Genomic DNA, 21,043 nt, shown 5'->3' on the forward strand with positions numbered 1-21,043 from the left:
GTGAAAGTTCAAGCTGCTTTTTTTAATTTAATTTAATTTGGCAAAATGTACCCATCCTAAGTATTTGCCTAGAGTCAGAAAGTGACAAGCCTAGTATTTAAAAGAAAAGTGTTTAAGAGCATCTAAAAGAAAATGAATTGAGGTTGACATGGATTAAGAAGGTGGCAACACCAAAGTAACAACATTGAGGACAGACTTACTCTTGTAGGTTGTGGTGTTGTTTGTGGACAAACTGGACAGCACTCTCCAAAGGGAATTTCTGGGTTGGGACAGTCCAGCTCCTGATCATCACAGATGATGTCATCACAGAGAACAGATCCCGAGTCGCACACACAGATTTGGCATGGCTCTGGTTTCCAAACATCCCTGTCAGCGTAAACCTGCCCAAGATGGGTACATCCTACGACTGGAAAGAAAGACAAAATAGGGTTCGATATTATTTCAAATGTGTTTTCCAAATCAAAGATAAATAACATGAAAGCTGTTGGATAGTCTGTTTTGTTTTCTACTGTAATAAGGTTTATGCATGTGAAGTAAAGGGCTAAATACTTCTCTTCAGACACTGGGAGGATCTGTTACATTAATTGCAGAGTCTGCTCTGAATCTATAAATAGACATCAATGGAAACCTCCTGGAGCTGATCCAAAACCCAATTAAATCTGTGAAAATCTTCTATCTTGAGTAATTTTAGTGTCAGGACTGAGTTACTGTGTAATTAGCAATTGAATTCTCTGCTGCAGCTAAAAAGGAAATGTGCCAAACCTCTCAAACAAGTGTATCATTTGCACCCATGTGCCAACATGAGCACTTGCACATGGATGCGGAATAAGCCGTCTGTCCAGCACAAGGTCTTGCATTAATAATTAGCACCAAGTATTTTCCAAGTGTTTTTTGAAAGCCAACGTATGCAATAGATCTAAAAGAATGTTCACATTAATTGCCCAAATGGTTTGCAATTAAAGTGTCATCTGGCCTGCTCAAATGTTACAGGTGTCTGTATTTTCAGAAAAAACATTGTTCATCTGCAATATTCATGGCTTTCTGAATTCCTTCCAACAGCTATTCTACTAAACAAATTTGTTGTAGATAATGAAGTTGAAGAGACTGATGAAAACCAGCTTCAAACATTAAAGTTTGGGGTTGTATTTTCTTAGAGAAACAAGATCCAGAAAGCCCAGTCATTCAAGAAACCAATATGAAAATAACACTACAAAGTTAGACAAACTCCTTGGAAGTTTTGTAGAAGTTATTAAAAGTTTCAGATTGCAAATATAAATATCAGTGAATGCCTTGAATAATGGAATAAGATTTTTTCCATGAATAATTAACAATAATTCAGTTTACAAACACAAAATTCTGGAGAAAGAGCTACTGGTGTACCTTAAAACTTTAATATCAGAATAAGTTACCTACTACACATCACCCTTCAAAAAGAAGAAAAATGCCAAAAGATGCAATTCCAAGCTCTGACATTAAAATTGCCGCTGGCTCCAGAAAGAAAATTCCAAATGCCATCAAATTGTTCTAATGGTCATGATTATGTAGTATGAGACTGAGTCCAGATTTATAGTTCAGTCCACTCCTATGGGTTATGCAGTCCCTTTTTCTTTTCTCACATGGCATCTTTCATCTGTTTTTTCTCTTTTCCACTACGACGTTAGCACACTGGTCTCTTTTTTTCCTCTTTACATTTGTTGTTTTTCTTTCTCTCTGTATTTGTGGGTATCTGCTTCCATACCCATGCCCACACTCTTTGACCTGGTACACACTTGGATGCGTCTCCTCTCTTCTCATGCTTCTGCTTCAGTCTTTTTTTTCTCTATTCTGTTTCATCTTTCCCATAACATGTAACTTCCCTTTTCATCTTCCCTGAATCCTCTCTCTTTTGTACCTGAACAGTTCACCTTCTTTATTGCCATGTACTCAACTGAGCTTAGTTTTTCAGATTCTGCTCCCTTCCCAGTGTCTCACTCAGCAGCTTTTCCTTGTCCATAATAACCTTTTTCCTCTCTGTCCCCCATGAAATCCACCACCTCCTTGTATGAGCTCTGTAATGGCGGTGGAGACTACAACCAAGACCACCTGGCTCCTTGAGCGGAGAACCAGAGTGGGGATCTCCGAGCAGGGTACAGCATGGCATAGGTGGTCTCTTTTCCCTATTCAACCCCTCCACAGGCTTTCTGCATACACCAGCTTATGTTATTTCTGCACATCAACTATAAAAGAATCAAAACAGGAAAACGTTGACTTGTCAAGGCTGACACTACTTATGGTTAAGAGTTGGGTTTGACCACCAGCTTGATTAGAACCACAAGAAGATGCAAAAAGCTTAAAAAATACTTTTCAGACATTTTCAAGCCAGTATTTTTTAATTTGCCTGGTATTTGGCTGGGAGCCAGCATTTTGCCTTCCTTTAACAACAACAAAAAAATCTTAAAAATCTAAAACATTCCAGTGGCATATGAAAACTAATCCCCCTCAGACATTTTCTATCACTTAGAAATTCACTTTTTCCTTTTCCATTCCCTTCTCCACCTTTTGGGCCTCACCAGAAACTTCACAATCTGCAGAAGAGGAGTGGAGAAGAACTGCTTATTTCCAGGACAGCATCTTCTTCACACCCACCATGACACAGGGTACGGCATCAGAAGATGCTGCTTCAAAGGATACCACCTAACAACCACTACCTCTGAAGAGGATCTAGACATCCTTCCTTAGTCTACCAAGCTAGATTTCATTTCTAAAACAGTTGCTTGGTTTCACAGCTCTCACACCACAGAATCATGTCAGTGGATCCCAGGTAAATAAGCTGATTCTCTGCTTAATTAATTGCTGACTGTTTCTGAAAGAAACATTTTCCTCCTTCAACAAACCAGATTTCACTGTGCGCACTTGGGAAAAAAACAAACTACCCAGCCTTGACAAGAGTAATGACAAATGTTTCCTGACAAACAAGAAGGCTGAAATGCATTTTAAAAATGAGAAGTGTAGTGTTATGAATGAAATCATCTTTATAATCTCTCTATGACTCACAACCCCCCCTGAATTATAAAGTGGCAAAAGCTGAGTAGCTCTGTACGAGTGGTTCACTGTACACAAGAATACCTCAAAAGCAGGATACTGTGGGAGGCAGAGTAACATCAAAGCTATGGGGGAGGTTAGAGCTTGTTATCCATCTAAGTTCTGGCTGGATACACCCTAGAGAGCACAGGTGGGCATAGATCCATTTCACCTGAGAGCGATGTACTCACCTGTCACTCCACTTGAGCACTTCCCAGTTCCACAGGTTAAAACATCCTTCTCATTTACAAACATAATGAGGAAGGGAAGAGATGATTTTTCTTTTGAGTGAAACATAGTTTATACATAATTGTTAAATAAAAATACCCTGATACAGATCTAAAAGAATTTAATACTGTTACTGTGTGCACAGGTAATGTACGGTTATATTAACGGCATACACATATAAAAAAAATGCATAGTGTACACACACTTCTGTACCCATAAGATATATTTGATTAATATTCAGATTTTCAGCTCTTAGTATCACTCTTATCCTTTCAAAACCACGACTTTTTTTTTTTAAACTATGTGTTTAAGACAGCAAGGTTCTTACTCACTAGTATATTCATATCCAAGAATTTGAATTTTCATATGCCAATTTTTTCTTCATCCTTACTTCATTTTCATTGATTTGTACGTTGCTTTGTTATTTCCAGGGATGTGATCCTGCTGCCTTACAGTGAGGAGGAGAATTTGAATGGGGAGTAGAAAAGGGCTGTTTTTCCCATATTTTTGCACTGCTGGTTAGAAAAGATTCTGTTTTCAAGACAGCTGCTCTTTTCTGATTTTTTCACACTGAGAATACTCACCTTTCCATATTTTAGGCAACAATATCAATGACAATTATGGAAATTAACAATGTACCACAAAACGACTGGCACAATTCTACAGCAATAAGGAAATAAAGCAGATTTCTCTGCATTTTTACAAGGTTGTCATTCAGTTATTCTACAGTAGAGGGCATCATTTAACAGAAAGAAAAGAGAAAAATCGAAGACATATGGATATAATGACATTCATATTGCATCTAACTTTCTGGACATTGTTAAATGAATTAAGAAACAAGCTAGGAGAGCTGCACTGAAAATCGTTGCAGCCTTTGGCAGAATGAAAGTATTAAATAGGTTTCCAAAGGAAACTTACATCTGGGAAGACTTAGTCTGTTCAAGACACCCCCTCTGTGCTCAGATGTAGATCTGTGTGTCAGCATGTTATGACATAATGCATTTTGCATTGCTCATAAAGATTAACCATTAGCTCCAAAATCCTTTGGAAAGCTGATTTGTGCTAAAGCACTGGCAAGTAACATATAGGAATAATAAGGTTATAAAAAAGCTGACTTGCCTACTTCTAGACTTGTGGTAAAACAGTCACATACTTGCCTTAGCCAGCTTTTCTTATTGATTCCTAAACATATATATTAGCCTAAGATTTAAAAAAAATATTAGAACTCAACAGTATTCGCCTATGGCAATGCATAATCTTATTCTTCTTCCCAAAGCCCTAAAATATGATGGCTATACAGCACTTCACTCCTATGGCCGTTATTGCAGTGGTTTGTTGGAAGCTATGTCAATCTCATATTCATTGTACAGAACATCAAAGTTTAATATTTGAAAGCCTGAATAACTTTGCATTTATGCTGTTTACTGTGCATTCACATTTTTGAAGATTTTGCTGTGAGTAGTATTTCTCTGGGCCAGCCTAAAAAGCAAAGCAAAGAAAAAAAGCAACACGATCTTCATCATATGCTGGTTTTGAATTATTTCCCATTTTCTAAGCAGACTAGCAGCTGTATATAAGCAGACCAATAGGGAAAGCTGAAAGGAAAATCACCATTTAGTCTCAGAGGACCTGTAAGTGTGGTACATAGAAGAGCTCTAACGTGTACAGGGGAAAACAAACATGGTCATTGTAGGCCTGAAGGATGACAGATGTCCTATGGGACATAATCCTGATTCCAGTGAGGTGAATGGGAATTTGTTATCGAGTGCTACGACCTGAGAAGCTGACCTGTTTTGTAGTTGCTTTTGGCTTTGTATTTGTGCAAGCGCTGTGATCATGACTTACTTAACCACATTTATATGGCAAAAGGAAAAAAACTCCTAATAGTTTCCTCAAAAAACACAGGTTTTTCCACTTTGGACAACGCAAACGTCCAGCTATTGTATTAGTAGCAGACTCACATATCCCATTTGCAGAGATATGACTAATTAGTTAGATATTAAAGAACATCTTGAACTTGTCTGGTTCTGCCTCAGAAAGGGCAATAGTCCACACAGAGGTGACTCATGATCCTCCAGCAGCCGCTCAATGATGGCTTGGGAAGCAAAACTTTGAGGAGCTTTGATCTGCGAGAATCTGATCACAAACACAATGAGTCAAGCAAACAGTTTTTTGCTGTTATTTAAAGTGAATCCAGTAAAGGCTAAAGCACTGAGATGAAGGAGGCCTTGCCTCTAAATTTGACCGGATTTAAGAAGGGTCTTTCTGTTGCTTTCTATGGACTTTTAACTGCACAAAGCCTGTGCCTCCTTACCCTGACCCAGTTTTGGTCATCTGCTTTACATGATGGCTACTTCAAGAAGTGTTTTAGGTTTCCTCTATAGTAAATACATTTCTTGTGTATTCCAGCACTGTTTTATACATTGTTTAACCGAAGGACAAAGTAGAAAGGAGACATATTGTTCATTTTCAATGGCAAATGCTGTAATTCTCCCCTACAGTAGAGTAGATGGAGGAATCCATCCCCATGTCTGCAGCATTGCTGCCTTCCATCTACTGAGCAGAAAAGAATGCCACGCTGTCTACCTCAAAGCAAACGGTTTGGTCTCCCTGTCTGGTATTATGATGACGTTTATAAGAAAATCAAACATTCTCATTCCATCCCAAGATTAGTAATGGAAACAAAAGGACTCTCATAATTAACTAATTGGCTTGCTGAGCCAGAATGGTCTGGTTTGCCTGCATGTTCTCCCGTCAGGTTAAGTGCTGAGTACTCGCAAAGTCTGAAATAGTGTCTGTTTCACAGAAGTCAGGAAAAGAGGTGGAAATATAAGAAAAGAAATGGTTTAACAAGATTTTTTTTTTCAACTGCAAGGCCTGCAGACATTCTCTGAGCTAGAATTGCCTTAGAACAACCAGCTAATTAATGGAATCCATTTCACACAGTGCATGAGGACATAAGGGCCAACTTGGGCATACCTACCTATTAGGACATTTTCAGATTTAATGGTACTGACGTAATATTTTGTAAGGCTTGTCCACTACGTGATGGGAGGTATCAGGATTGAAACCTCAATTGATAAAACAAATGCAGGCTGTGAAAAATCAGAGCAGTTCCATGTTAAAAATCCTTTCCTGCTCCATGTCCTGTAGGAGGAAGAACTGCTGTTGGGTAGAATGGAAAAGGAGTATGAATGAATGGTTCAGATTTCCCAAGCTTCACACAAAAAAGGACAGCTACATCCTGTGCTTTCAGACTGAAACCGAAGCTTTCTTACTTGTAGGGATGCTTGTCTGCCAAAAAAGCTGGCATTTGAACAGTTCTGCCACTGCGCCAGTCCCAGACATTTTCCTCCCTACTCAGATGCAGAGCAAGAAAGGGAAAGCAGCACAAAACAATGCCATTAATCAAAATACTGTACTTGTCTGTCAGAGGTATTGCGGAAAGGAGACACACACTGTTTCACTGGCAATGTATAGAAGAGGCTGGATTCTCAGGCAAAGGATTCTTATGTCATGTCACCAAACTGTCCTTGCTCTGAGACCCACCCACCAATCTGTCTTTCAGATTACAAAATGGAAAAACACCCCAGGCCTGCATTGGTACAAACAAGTATTTGCATTTTAAACAAATCATTGCTTGTTCCCTTCATTCGTCTTTATAAGCTCCAAATGCTGCAAGCTTTTTACAGCTTTTAGAAATTTTAGAAATATCAGTATTAAAAAATATCCTTATGGCATATTTGCTACCAAGTAAAACACAAAATGCCTCTATTTTCCTTGCAGATTATTGGCTTTTTCCTAATCTTTCAAAGTGTGACTTCTGTTAAGAACTCTAATTTTTCTCCTTTATCGTCAGAGAGCTATTGTTCTTCTCAAAGGTAATGTGGTCTAAAGTGACTGAATCTGTCACATCATTCTGTCTCAACATTTATGTTTCACGAATAACTCTATTCAGGCACATACGTTGACATACTTGAATGATGTTTCTCATGTAACTTCTAAAGATCATCCTGCCACATAAGCATTGCTTTGAAATAGGGACAAGGATATTCCATCGGTGATATTGTTACACAACAGCCCCACTGGCTTTTGCTGGTGTCTGGCATGAAAAACAATGGCAGAAGGGTTTTCTTGTTTCAAAACCACTAATAGGAAAACAAAGTGCAAGAAGGGTATTTTTGTTTGTTTAGTTGGTGGGGGGTTTTTTGGCAGAACTGTCATTTCAAACTGCGTCATTCAAGGGGCAGGATAGAGCAGACTGCTGTATATCTATCACATTGCTGCTTTTTTGGTGTTGCCCAGAGAATTGTTATACCTGTCTCTGAACTTAGAAAAGTCATTTTGAGAAAAACATCTGATGGATGCAAGAGATGGTTATACTCCTTTTGTTGTTAGCTATTCCTTGACAACATTATGGCCTAAATTGTTTTTTTAAGGGAGGAAGATATTCCTGAATGACCATTGAGATGTTATTCTGAGATTTCCTCTCCAAAGTACTCTCTCAACAGGTTGACTCTAACTCAGACAATTATATTTATACTTCTGTCTTTTTAGTAGAGATAAACCTCTTTTGCTATTCTCTGCAGAATGTGTATCATTCATTCCTGGTTAAGGGTAAACACTGCCTGATTAGAACCTCCCTTGATTTTACTGGGCTTTGGATCAGACCTAAAGAACATCAATTTCTAATTATTCTGGTGGGAACTGAAGGTCTTCACTGCCTGGCCGATCAAACCTTTTAATAAGGGTAACCGTTTGCATTAGAGCAGAACACACAATAAACAAGAATTTAATCTTAATTCAGTGCATTTAATGCCTTTTAGAGGGACCATTGCATAATTTTTCAGTCACTCTTCCAATCATTGGTAAAACGCCTATTAGATTTTTCCATCCCCTTTGTTCTTACATTACAATGTTTTCTGGCACATCACTTTTGTGCCATTTGGTGTCACTCTAAAAATAAGCAGCAGGCTGTAATCACTTTATTTGTGGCTATTTAGTTGTAGTGCTGCCATAAATTCTCACTGCTCTGCAGTAATCTGATTTTAATGTGCTTCTTGTCTTTATAGTGAATGATGCCAAATGGCACAAAGACTTGTGTCTTAAACCAAGCAGAAACTGACATAAATTCAAGGTCTGATGTGATTACTGACGATTTTATGGATTTATTAATTTCTTTAAACATACATCCTGCCCACTCCTTGGGCAGTCAATGAAGACTTCTACAGTCAGAGTCCAAGTGTCAAGGTAATCTTAATTTTGAGCACTTAAACACATGAACAATTCCAATCTTATTCCATAAGAAGCTGGCCTAACATACTTCTAAAGAACAGCAACGGCTTCATGCTCAACATTATTAGGATCAATTAAGTGGAAAAATTTACCAAAATCCAGCACAACATTCTGTCAGAACTTTCAAAACAAAAATCACCCCCCAAGGTATATCTCAAAGACATACTTCTGCATTTGTGATTTTAGCTAGGAACAGAAATAGTTTATAACATTGGAGCATTCTTCCCAACATTTCTTGCAGTAGGTCTGTCCTGGCAAGAATAAAGAAAAACTGGAAAAGTCATTGTGTACAAGCAGGTTTCCCAGACTGTACAACCAGTCTGACAGATCCAAAGCATCAGGAAAGTGAGATTCAGCTTCTGAGCTGCTAAGTGAAAGGGAATTATTGGAAATGGGTGATCATTACAGCTTGCTCTACATAGCACCTCCTATAAAACACTGAACTACAACTACTTAATGCAGAACACTTCAAGCTTCTCACAAGATAAAACATAAAGGCTGTGTGGGAAGAAAAATGTATGCTTTTTGTTTTGCATTGCCTAACTTTGTAATTAAAACCATTTTTATCAGGTGATTAAAGTTTCAGGTGGGACATGATCTTCTCTTTCCCCTTAGCTCAGTGAGAGGGCTAACAATTTCATGCAATGCTGTTTCTGTGGTTTGCCTTGGAAGAAATCAGCTTGATTCAATGCTTCTCTCCTGAGACTGAAACAGATGGGAAATGTTACAATACAGTATAGTACATATGGTAATATCATTTATATTTTCAGATACGTTGGACAAAGTCAGCCCCAATATAACTCCATGGCCATAGTGAATTTACATCAGAGATGAGTAAAGCAGCAGGAGGTCAAATTCTACACTAACATAACTCCCTGCACAATTTTATTGATTTCCCCGTAATTTCAGAAGTTGGAAGTAAATGAAGGGTTTGATTCTTGTATTTCATATTCCAGTGATGGATTAAAGAACTCTGGTGTACTGTCTAAAGAAAAGAATCGTATCTTTGGCTGCCAATAAATTAAAGGTATTTGTAATTCAGAAGGTCGAGGGGGAATTCTGAATGCATAGACCATCATTAACCTAGTTTCATCTGCAAAACAGTTTGTATTCATTCATTCCTTATTCCAGTTTGTACTAATTCACCCCACATCCATTTTGGACAGTTTGTTGGATACAGATGGCAGTATTTGAAATTCTTCTTAATCTGCCTCATAGAGGATATTAAATGGCTATTTGTACACTGGATACAACGTTCTTATTGTCAACTTCCTAAGGCTACTAAAGTGAGTATTGTGAGGAGTTTTCTCAGGGTACCAAAGACAACTTTCTTAATTTTGGGGCCACTTTTAAGTGTCAAATTCTATGCTTATTTTTCAAGCATGAGGACCTAAGGATCTTCCTAACTCCCTCATCAGGTGAAAAGCCACACTCCTGGTGCGGTGAAGACCCTGCAAACACAGAGCTGACTTTATTAATATCAGAGGTCAGAAGCATTGCAGCTGAAGTGGCTGCCTGAAGCCTGGCATACATTTAGCCCTCCCTGCTCTGTGCAGGAACAGCATCTGCTGGCACAGGGTGAGAATAAACAGCACCTTGTAGCAGAGGAGGGCTAGAATATCTTCAGCAGACAGAGCCAGATCCACCAGAGTTTATCTGCTGGAGTCCTTAAAAGGTATGAGTGGAAGAGCCTGAGCCAGAGAACACCTGATAAATTAAGATGCTTTGTACTTTTTTTTGATTCTTCACTTCTTTACAATGCTCTTGCTCTCTTCAGTTGCTCTAACAGGAAAATAATCAGTTGGACTTCAATGACTCTCTTCTTTCCTTTTTCTCCCCCACTCCCCACCCATATTTATGCTATTCTGTTCATACAAAAAAGAGAGATCTACAAAGAGGACCACCCTGCCAATGACTAAGCCACCAACAGGCTTAGAATATTGTGCAAAGAATCTTCAAAATGTCTGAGCAGATTTCAATTACTCTTTTCAAAGATTTGCAATTCCCACTACACAGCCTATTGTTTGCTTTCACTAGGACATTCTTCTCTTAAACAGCTGGCACAGAATGACTACTGCTCTGTAGGGAAACAAGCAAACACCATACAGTAGAATTAAAGCCACACACAGAAAAAAAATACATTTTTTTAAAAGAGCCTCTCATGAACATAGAAGTGTTTTCCAAGACAATATGAATTCTATTTTCGCTGCTTATAGCTGAAGGAAAGCATGGGGGATATAGTTCATTCTCCTCTGATGCTCAGCATTGCTATTACACTGAACATCAAAGGAACAATGAGCAATGCTTCCCACATTTTCCATTAGCTGTGTTTGGCTGAGCAATTGTTTCTCTCGTGTCTGAAAAAGGAGCTGCAATTTTGCTTTTGCCTCTTTTCCTAAAAGAAAATGGAAAGCAGGAAAAGAAAAGAAGCACAAAAGGACAGAATAGAGGAAAACAGATATTTGCAGCAGACAGCCTGCTAATGCACCGACTGGTCACTGGGTGTGAATTGTGGGGAATTTCAGTGGGAACTAATTATGTCCAGAAGTTTTCCAAGAACTGCCAGTGTCGAACTGCTGTGGGAAGTATTTTCCAGACACAGATCATCCTTTCATATCTACTGCTGCAAACGTACATGGGATGCTCCTGCAATTCTGCTGCCCTTCACAGTGCTGGGGCTGGGAATAAAGCAACACCTGAAGCCACAGAAGTTTTGCACATGGAAGGAAATCTTTTGCTGCCTGGCAGGAGAGCAGAGGTGCCTGTGCCACCCTCCAGGGTGGGATGCACAGTGACCGAAAGAAAAAACCAGCAGCAGAAAGGGATGGGTCTCCTGTAGCCGTGGAAAGCTTTATGTTATGCTGCAGGCCATTCTGCTACCAAATCAGCTAAAGTCTTAAATCTACAAGTCACATCCCCCATTTCTTGAGAGTCACTTGGGTGCCCCCTTAGCTGTAAGAGAAGGCCTAGGCTTTCAAAATAACAAAACACATTCAGCCTTAAAATATGTATCTTTCCATTATGATCACATTCTTCCTGCTTTCTCCTCCCTGGCAGACATCTCTTCATGGAGTACTTGTGTGAATCAAAGCAAGACAAAAATGTGCAGACATTGTTAAAGGAGGTGCCATTTTCATCCTCATTCTAATAGTTCATGTTTAAATGAAGGGTTTGATGTAAATGAGGGAAAATGGAAGTAGTCTCTTAGCTAATCTGAAAGGAATCTCTTCTGCTGTACTTTCACTAAACAAAGCCAGAAGTCACAGAGCTGAAGTTACTAAAGCCAACAAATGGTTGTTGTTGGAGGGGGTTATATCATGTTTTCCATTGTCATTTTGACATGAAACAGGCAGAGGCTTCCACTTTGCAAACTCGGAGACAAGACTGGCTCTGAAGTGAAAATAAATAAAAGCAGTGGTTGGAAGTGGGTTAGGTTTTCTCAAAGCAAAATGGAGAGAACCTTTCCTATGAAATACAAGATGAGAAAAAATGATGACTGCTTGAAAATATAAATTAAAAATAAAATTTACTATACCTGTGCGTGAAAGATGTATTGCTCTACACTCAATGATGGAACTCATTCCTCCTTGCACCCTTCCAGCATTTAAGATAGGATAAGCACACCTCTCTCTCTGTTATGCTTACAGAAGAGACTTGCTGACTCCTGTAATATGTAATTTTTTACCGCCTGTGGAGATTATCAGTTCATTAACCACAGCCAGGAGCAACATAAGGGTTAATCTTCGAAATTGTTATACAATCTCAAAGCAATGTCAGAAATATTAACAGCATAGCCCCTACACATAAATATGGGACTCTTATTCCCCTGAAACACAAAGTGTCTGACTGTGCTGAATGGAAAAAGATCAGGAAATTCTGTGGGAATTCCTTATAGATTTTTCCAGGGACAAAGCATCTATTGTCAGGGAAGCCATAGAGAGGACAGAAAGTAAAGGTTCACAAACCCTGTGCATTGAAAGATTCAATGGAAGAAAGACAATCCATAGAGGAGTAGCTGTCGGCAGCAGTAACTAAGCCAGAGCACTGGCTCCCGTATCTAGTAGCAGCATGGCCCTGGGAAGCCAACTGCAGTGAGTCACCATACAGCATCTCAGTAACAGAGAGAACACCACTGTGAGCAGCACAGCCCCAAACAGTCTTCTCTCCAGGAGGAATCCACTGGATCCCCTGGGCTGGAGATGGGCAGCATGCTGAGGGCCAGGGGCTGCAGCATTCTTCTGCACCCATCCATGCTCCCCTCAACAGCCTGACCTGAAGGTACAGAAACAAAATAACGTTTCTTGCATCACTCCTGGAGACGGAATTGCATCTGTGCCCAGTTCTCCTCCTGTACAGGGTATATCATCATGGATGTGTCGAAGGAGGGGCAGGCTGGTAAAATATTGCAGCAGGTAAAATAATGACACTAAAATTTTTGTTCCATTTTGGGTTGAAGGTTATTTACCATCTGCTAAAAACTAAAATCAGAATGTCCCAAAACTGTAGACATACAGGTGGTAGGTACCGAACTCTAAACCACGTTAAAATTGTGCAATCTACAATTTACCAAGCTACCACAAAGAGAATTAGCTAACAGTTCTCATGTTGAATCAGAAAAGGTTTTATTATACCCTTTTCAAGTTTGAGTTTTATTTTTGTGAGTGTTGCCAATAATAAATTGAATTTTGCTCTATCACATTGAATTTCTGCAATGATTTGTGAATCTAATCCATTTACTTCAAGACCAAAAAACCCCATTCTGTTAACAACGTATCTTTGCCATTGCCAACAGTTTTTCTTTTCTAGGCTGAGATCTTTTGCCTAATTTCTTAAACAAGCATGACTAAAAGACAGCATAATCTGGAGTATTAATGGACACGACCATTGCACTAATTTCCACTTTTGTGGGTTCTGACGAATTATTAGTTTAAACCAACAAATCAAAACTTGCAACTGTTACAACAGCTGTGGCTTGTGCTCTTCTCCAGACTACTAACCTACCGTAAAAACATCAAGAGCAATATAGTTTTCATGGTGCCCGCTAGCCTGGGAAAGCATGCTTTGTTATTGTTTCCCCCTACTGGCAGGCTGAACCTTTCAACTCTGAAGAGATTGCTTTTAATCCAAAATGCTCACAGTCTGCATCATTTATGTTACTGACCTACAGCATGCTTTCCCAATTATGAAGCCAGGTATGTCCCATATTCTGCACATTTCTGATTAAAACAAGGTTTGAACAACATTAGCACATAAATGGGACAATGACTAATAGATCCATGTCAGTCTGCTTTATCAGCCAGTCTGTGAAACAAAAAAGTGATAGTAATTCACTCCTTCCTTTCTCTTGAAAAGCATTAATTAAAACTAACAACCAGCTGTTGTGTAAGGCTGGCATCACCTAAGATTTTGTAAGTGACACCTGGCTGCCTATTTCAAACCTCAAAACTTTGGCAGAAGCTGGAAGAGGAAATAGATCTGCTTGTAATCTGCAGCACTAAGAAGGGAGCACATGTATTGACTCTGACTGAGGCATCAACAGTAATGTTTGTGCCAGAGACAACACCCTTCTACCTCTGCCTCTTCCCCCTGTAATAAAGCAGTGGATGTTTCCAACTCCACCTCCTCTTTTAAAAAATCAGTCTACGTAGATTTGGTCTCAAATCAAAAACAAATCTGGAAAATAATGAAAGGGATATATAATGGTCTCATTTTCCTAAGGCTAATGTCTTCCAGGGATGTGTGATCTAAAATGCGTTTATGAAATTTGTCATATTTCCAAGAACATATATATAATGTTTAGAAGGGGTGGATTCCCCAGGCTTTCATTTAGCATGACTTTTCCAGACCAGAAAGGAATGTTTCAATTTTCCTAGGCATAACCTTGCCTGCCGTGTGCTTGGTAAAAAGCAGTTAGGAAAAATGGAAGAAGAGCAGTAGATCCCTGATCTTTCATACCTTCACATAGTCCAGGTTACTTATGATGGTGTAATTATCTGTTGGCACACAGACACGCATCATCTGGTTTTACCTTCAAAACTCTGGAGGGGGGCTTTTCTGTGTTAACCAAAACCTTTGAGGAAAGATAGTTCTGACTGTCATTAGCATTACCCTTAAACTAGCTAATTTATCAACAAAATGCATGTGTGCAATGTTGCATATAGGGAAGTGCTAAAAATATCAGTCTGGCAGTCTCACAAATACACTGCATCTATGCAGTACCCATCTACTTCATTACCTATTCCTTTCCAATTAATAAAAGAAAGCAAAATGGCTAAACCAAGCTGTTTGCAAATTTTCCCAAAATACAACCCTTCTTTTCTGGGGGATCAGAAGTGGGTGCTCAGCATAAAAAGTTCTTTGCATAGTGCTTCCTGAAACCTATATGTAATTGTTTTATTTAATTTTAAAACTGTAATTTGTGACTGAAAGTAATATGAAAGGTCAATAAGTCTTCTCAGAGATATTTTAGGATTCAGTCATTACCTCAGAAATGGGCTTCCTAACCAAACATCCAAGATAACACTTACATGACAAGGAAAACACTAAATAAATTAGAGCAAAAAATTATTTGGAATAATAATGAAGGGCTTCTGGCTCTGCTTTCACACTGCTTTTTAGAGCAGTAGAGTTTTCCTGATGACCTCAGTGAAGTTCCTGAAGAACTATGGGGTGTATGTATGAGAAGTGTCACACTCCATGTGACTGAGATGTTCTTTACCATCTCAGATGCAGCTGAGACAGGCCCAAATCCATCTGACCTCCCTTTTGGCATTGATGTGAGTGGGGCTGTGCACGTGCTTCCTTCATAGTCAGTGGAAACTGCCAAATACCTCCAGTCTATCTAGCTACAATTTATGCTGTCTTCTGGAAGTAGCTGTCTTGATTGACTACAAACTCAGCATAAATGGGATGAATGTAGGCTGTAAGGATAGCAAATGCTTGCACAAATCATGCTGGCTGTGTAGAGGATAGATTTCTTTCCTAAAGAAGCATTCTAAGTTCTTACACTTTTTGGTAGTTTAATATGCAGGATGTAAAGATGCCTTCAAATGGTGGAACTGAATATACATTGCTGGAATCTGAATCACCTGTCATGTCTGAAGCACCAGCTTCATGTCATGTCAGCCACGAGGAGGCACTTTATCTTGAACGTGGTCAGGGCTTGTAAAACACCTTACACTAACTTGACACACATCAGAAAACTGGAACTATGTCAAGGTGATTTCATTTGCAGGCTAAAAGCATCCCAGTGGGTTACCAGGACATACAGCTTTTGTCCATGGAAGTCAGAAAATTCCTTGTTCCACAATACCCAGATCCCAAGCTTTTGAAGAGGTTCAACCTGAGGCTGTTCTCAGGTTCGCAATTCTCCATTCCTACCTCTTACAGCAAGACAAAGAAACACATAGCCCAGAGGTACATCTGACTATCCTAGACTTAGTGTATACTGAGCAGTTTCCTTATAATCTTGCCAAGTCTGGTCCGCTGGCAGGCTTTCCCAAGGAAAATTTTATATTGACTTACATTTGATACTAACCATATAAACATTTTTCTTGACAAGAGAGAGCATTTTAGCATGTCTGGAAATTCTCTTTTGAATCGTGGAAAATTTGGTTTCCTAGTCCATCCGCTGCCCTGCACATGAATTAGCAAAGCTAATAATCAACTACTGCAATTATTATTTTCTGTGAGTAAAGCATATTCAAATGTGTGGAAAGGAACATTCGACAGGGAGGACAGAATTCGATATTTTAAAGGATAAGTAGTGTTTTATCAGCCTCTCTGTGTAACCTCATCCCTGTAAGTAGTATGGAAGTTAGCCCAGTAAGGAAATGTTACTACACCATGAAACAGGAATGTGGCAGAGAAATGAGAATACTCCCTCACACTTCATTTGTATATTGTTCTTCTACCCAAAACTTACCATTTCTTGAGTCAAATATGTGTAGCACCTCAGAAATGTCCAGGGATAAGACCAGAGTGAGGGAAAGAGACCTGGCACTCAGGGGGGATTTGTTTATTGGGAGAAATAAAACTGATGTTCCTTCTTTTTATATTGGATGTTCCCTTATTCCTTATCCCTCTGAAGATAGATATATATAAAAAAATATACATAATGCATATTAAATATATGCAATATGTTTATTATTTGCTGCTGTAAGCAGAGAAAACTCAAAGCATACGATTGCTCAAATTTTATAATATTTTCTTCACTGAAGATTACTGAAGAGATAGTTTATATACTGGAAAAGCAGAAACAGAAAAGCATCAGTTCACAGTATATTATGTTTATTCTCTACAGAACATCTTTATACGCATTGGGGTTTTCTTAAGATACTTTACAAGGCTTAGCCTGTGTCTGTGCTTGGTGAGGGAGGCTGGTATTTGGGCATGCTGCTGTTGCAGATGGTGTTACCTGATTTGCTCATGCACAGAGCCCCCTGAGCTCCAACTGCTCCACTGCCAACACCCTGCTGGTGGACTCACAGTCACCCCCCATTGGCAGAGGTGTCTTTCCAGGTACACTGAGGCAGACAGATTTGCCATGAAATGGCTAAATTGTTTTCATTATTTGTATCACACAGAGTAGGGTAGGGTGTGGTTTTAAAGGCATTTGGCTTTCCTTTATTGCACTACAGTTTATTTGGCTGCTGCTTATCAAGTTATTTGTAAAGTTATCCATTGCCTCAATGCAGGAATAAATACATTGCAGATCTTTTATCTTTACAAGAAAGAAAAATGTTTTATCTTAAGGAAGGTCTGGTTTACAATGTCTGGCAAGCAGGAACAGAGCACATCCAAAAAAGGTCAGCTGTACTCATGGAATGTCATCTGTTTAACTTAAATACTCGTACCACACTTATCTTCACTCAAAGTTGAATTATTGCATACAAAGTATTTTTTTTCCCCTCTAAATTCCATGCTCATTTGATTTTTGGTGTTCTCGCTCTTTGTAAACATGCACACACTCGCACGGACTCCTAGATACCATCAGCTGCTAATCAGTCTCGTGAGGGACTGAAACAGCCTGCAGATGCACAATTCAAACTACTTCAGCTGAGGGAATTAATTTACCCTCCTGCTTTATGTCAAAGTAAAAATCCCGTAAGCCAACGTATTTTCATATAACGCTCTTAAAAACTATTTCATCAAAACTGGTTAGAATTTTAAGGCAGTTTTCCACACCCAAATTGTTTAAACAAACCCCTACGCTGCTAGTGGAAAACACACAAGTACAAAGGAGAACTCCAAATAAAAAAGCTGCTTGTGACAAATAACTTCCAGGCAGCACAGAGCTAACAGTTAAAATGTTATTCTAAGAGTTAAAAGAAATAGTTAAAAAACTCTCTGGTGTCTGTAATAGGAAAACAAGTAAGAACAAGAACAAACGCAGCTAAGGCAGACAACACTGTACAGTCCTTTTAACCACAGAAGAAAGCAAAGCAAACAGAAACCTTTGGGATGTTAATGCAAACTCCTGCAGCTTTCAGCTTCTGCATTAAATATCTGACTCTGCTGAATTAGTGAAGGAAAAGTGTTCTGGTGAGATTTGTGAACACACATTTCTTACAAGCTATTAAAATAATTGGTGAAAATAAAAATAAAATAAAAACATTAAATCATAAGAAGCTTGAATTACTCACCGTCTTGTTGTGCCAAAATAACTGAGGGTTGAAACACGGCAAGAATGAGCAAAGTTACTTTTTGCACAAAGCTCATCATGTCTAAATATTAGACATGAGACTCTCTGTGCAAAAATAAAAATGGGGGGGGAATAAAAATCTATTCAAAATAGCAACATTGGTTGTTCCTTGCCCTTCCAGCACCGGGCCATGTACAGAACTCAGCCACAAGCATTCCCCAGCTTTGGCCTTAAATAGGAAAAAAATTGGCTTACTTTACTTTTCCACCCCCTTTACTGAAATATGAGAAGAAGACCCATCCCCTAACAGTAAATGAATGATTAATATTTCTCTTGGCTTTACAGAAGAATAAAGTCAACTAAACAAGCTACACAGCACATCTGGAACTTTTGTGTGCATACAAAATGCACACTGAGACTATATATGAATAGTTAGTGTGTGCTGTATGTGAGATATATGCATGTGAAAAAAGAAGTTCTGTGGTAAAGCATTTTTTCATGTTAATTAGGAGTCAATGGGTACAGCCCAAAGAGGATTTTTAATTCTTAGTGCTCTCTAACAAAAATAAAAGGTAAGTACCTGATGTGGCCACACAAACTGAAAGAATCCCAGAAGTGGAAGAGCAAACCTGGGTATTTCTGCTGATGAGCAATCAGAGTTAATGAAAGGAAGACCTGAAAATTGCAACAGTTCTGTTCCAGTGCTTTTCTCACCATCTCTGCCTCAGACCATAATTTTGTGTGACTTGGGGAGAAAGCAAACACAAAAAAAAAAATTATGAAGAAAACAAGTTCCCAAATCAGAAGCACCAATCTCTCAAACTAAAACTTTTCAAATAATTCAGTTTGATGCTGTCACTACAACATTTGAAAGGAATGCAGAACAAGCACCACCTTTTTTGTTACTGTTTGCTCCTCAAACAAGAAGGTACAGCAGACAAAAAAAAAAAAATCTTGAGACTACTAATCCATTTATTCCATGCAAAACTTTACTGACAATAGGATCAGAACAAACTTATTTTCCAAATAAGATGTCTTAGGCAGCTTTTATTATAAATGTAGTTTTGCTGGGAATGTAGCTTTAAGTCCAAGTTTGGAAGACTCCAAAGTGAATGCAGAAAGTTGTCACAGTGTGCATCTCTGCTAAAACAATGACCAAACTAATTGCTACTCTCAGTCGATTAATTTCATCCAGGTCATTAACTGCAGGAGTGCTCATTCATTTGTTCTTAAGTGTTGCTGAGATTATAGCAACCCAGGAAACCATCCCTTCCAGCAATGATTCATTAATGTAATGAACTGTCATCCCAAAAAAGGGACCCATGTCTGTGTATGCATAACAAAATAAGAGCAGCTTGAGATTACCTTTTAATCTGATAGGTATTCAGTCTCATTTCAAAACCTATTTATCTGAAACACATTTGCACTTAAACTGCAAAGTCCTCTTCTGCTGTGGTCACCTGAGGTGGAAGAGGTTGAAGCAAGTATGAAGAGATCTTAATTAATTTGATGCCACTTTCAACATACCCTGAGAGTCTCTTCTGTGTATTATACACTCATAAGGTATGAATGGCTTGATACATTTAAAAGGAATTACACACCACTTTTCCGCATGAATTAAATACCCCCCAATTTTCCATGTTGTCTGAGTTGGGATGGTGGAATTATTTCATGCAGGTTTGGGTTTTCACATCCAGTATCATATTACTTAACAGGTTAGGTTATTGGTTTATAAACTTCAAGTAGTTACAATCAACAAACAGACAACCACCTCCTGTTGAGCTATCCTAGAATGTAAGACAAAATGCTTCAAATTTTTATGCTCAGGACATAAATTAGAGCCACAGTATCTAACAATACCTGGATTGATTTGTCTGGCTCTTTTCAATAGAAATGTACAAACAGACCAAACACTGGATCCAAACCATTCTCAGCTATGGAATGAGATTTAAACTAAACTAACTGTTTATCAAAATTGCATGCAGATCAGTTTTTTATTGTCACTCTGTTTTCTGTATTAATGCCTATATGTTCGTCACAGTAATTGTTTAATTTAGATGAAACTTAATGAATGTTACATGGTAGGTTTTCACATTTAAATAGCCAAGGGAAAAATAAGAGAAATTTTATCATGGTCTTTGACTTAAAGCCACTCTCATATTGAATTCTACAAATTTTTCAGCCCATTTGACCACAATAAACATCTCTATATATTTCTTAAGTTTATCCTTTCAAAAAAAGAGAACATCCTTGGTGACTCCCTTATTTTCACTAACACTTCAATTTTTACAGAACAACACTTGACTGTTCAAATAAAATTTAAATCCTAAGAACAGTTCTGGATTGTTCACCTGGGATATTAAACTAGTCTCTAACTAGATTAAGAACCCAGATTTATCCACAACACCTACTATTTCCCATAGGCATTGGAGTATCTGTGTTCTTGAATTTGTACAGAAATGAATCCTGAGGTTTCCATATAGAAGCATAACCAATATCACTGAATGATTACATCCCATAAAAACCAAAATAACCTATGGACCTTATCTTCCTTGAGTTCTGCAGTATATTTGCTGTGGTTCAGCAAATAATGAATGGCAATGCTCAGCTGCACTGGAATTTCTCATTAGTGCTACCTTCACATAACAGTGGTTGTAGAATTGATTTTATAATTCTAGTGTAAAATCATGAGGCAGTTGCCATTTGCTGTCAAGAGTCAATTCCTTTTGACTAGGCATTCACCATTTTGTTTTATTTTAATTACCTGGCCTGAACAGACTGTGGCACAACAACTTTCCCTGAACATTGATGGACACT

The 21,043-nt window shown here is 38.5% G+C and overlaps 1 protein-coding gene across 2 annotated transcripts in view; it reads right to left on the reverse strand.

The window, feature by feature from the left end:
* The window catches only part of COL3A1 (collagen, type III, alpha 1), a 53,272-nt gene extending 34,824 nt beyond the window's left edge, over window positions 1-18,448 (reverse strand). Inside the window, exons 1-3 of one of the 2 annotated variants that reach the window (XM_010583220.1) lie at window positions 18,228-18,448; window positions 9,853-9,861; window positions 184-400 (exon numbers count right to left, since the gene is read on the reverse strand). Coding sequence is in view for 1 of the 2 variants with exons in the window: in XM_010583219.1 (XP_010581521.1) it covers window positions 201-400; window positions 629-637; window positions 18,228-18,306 (288 nt within the window). In the remaining variant the exon portion in view is untranslated. Of the gene's footprint in view, window positions 1-183; window positions 401-628; window positions 638-9,852; window positions 9,862-18,227 lie in introns of both variants that reach the window. The other variant, XM_010583219.1, reaches the window with a different exon arrangement.
* Between the last annotated feature and the right edge of the window lie 2,595 nt (window positions 18,449-21,043).

This window comes from Haliaeetus leucocephalus, unplaced genomic scaffold (assembly GCF_000737465.1).
Source record: "Haliaeetus leucocephalus isolate CR32 unplaced genomic scaffold, Haliaeetus_leucocephalus-4.0 Scaffold880, whole genome shotgun sequence".
Taxonomy (NCBI): domain Eukaryota; kingdom Metazoa; phylum Chordata; class Aves; order Accipitriformes; family Accipitridae; genus Haliaeetus; species Haliaeetus leucocephalus.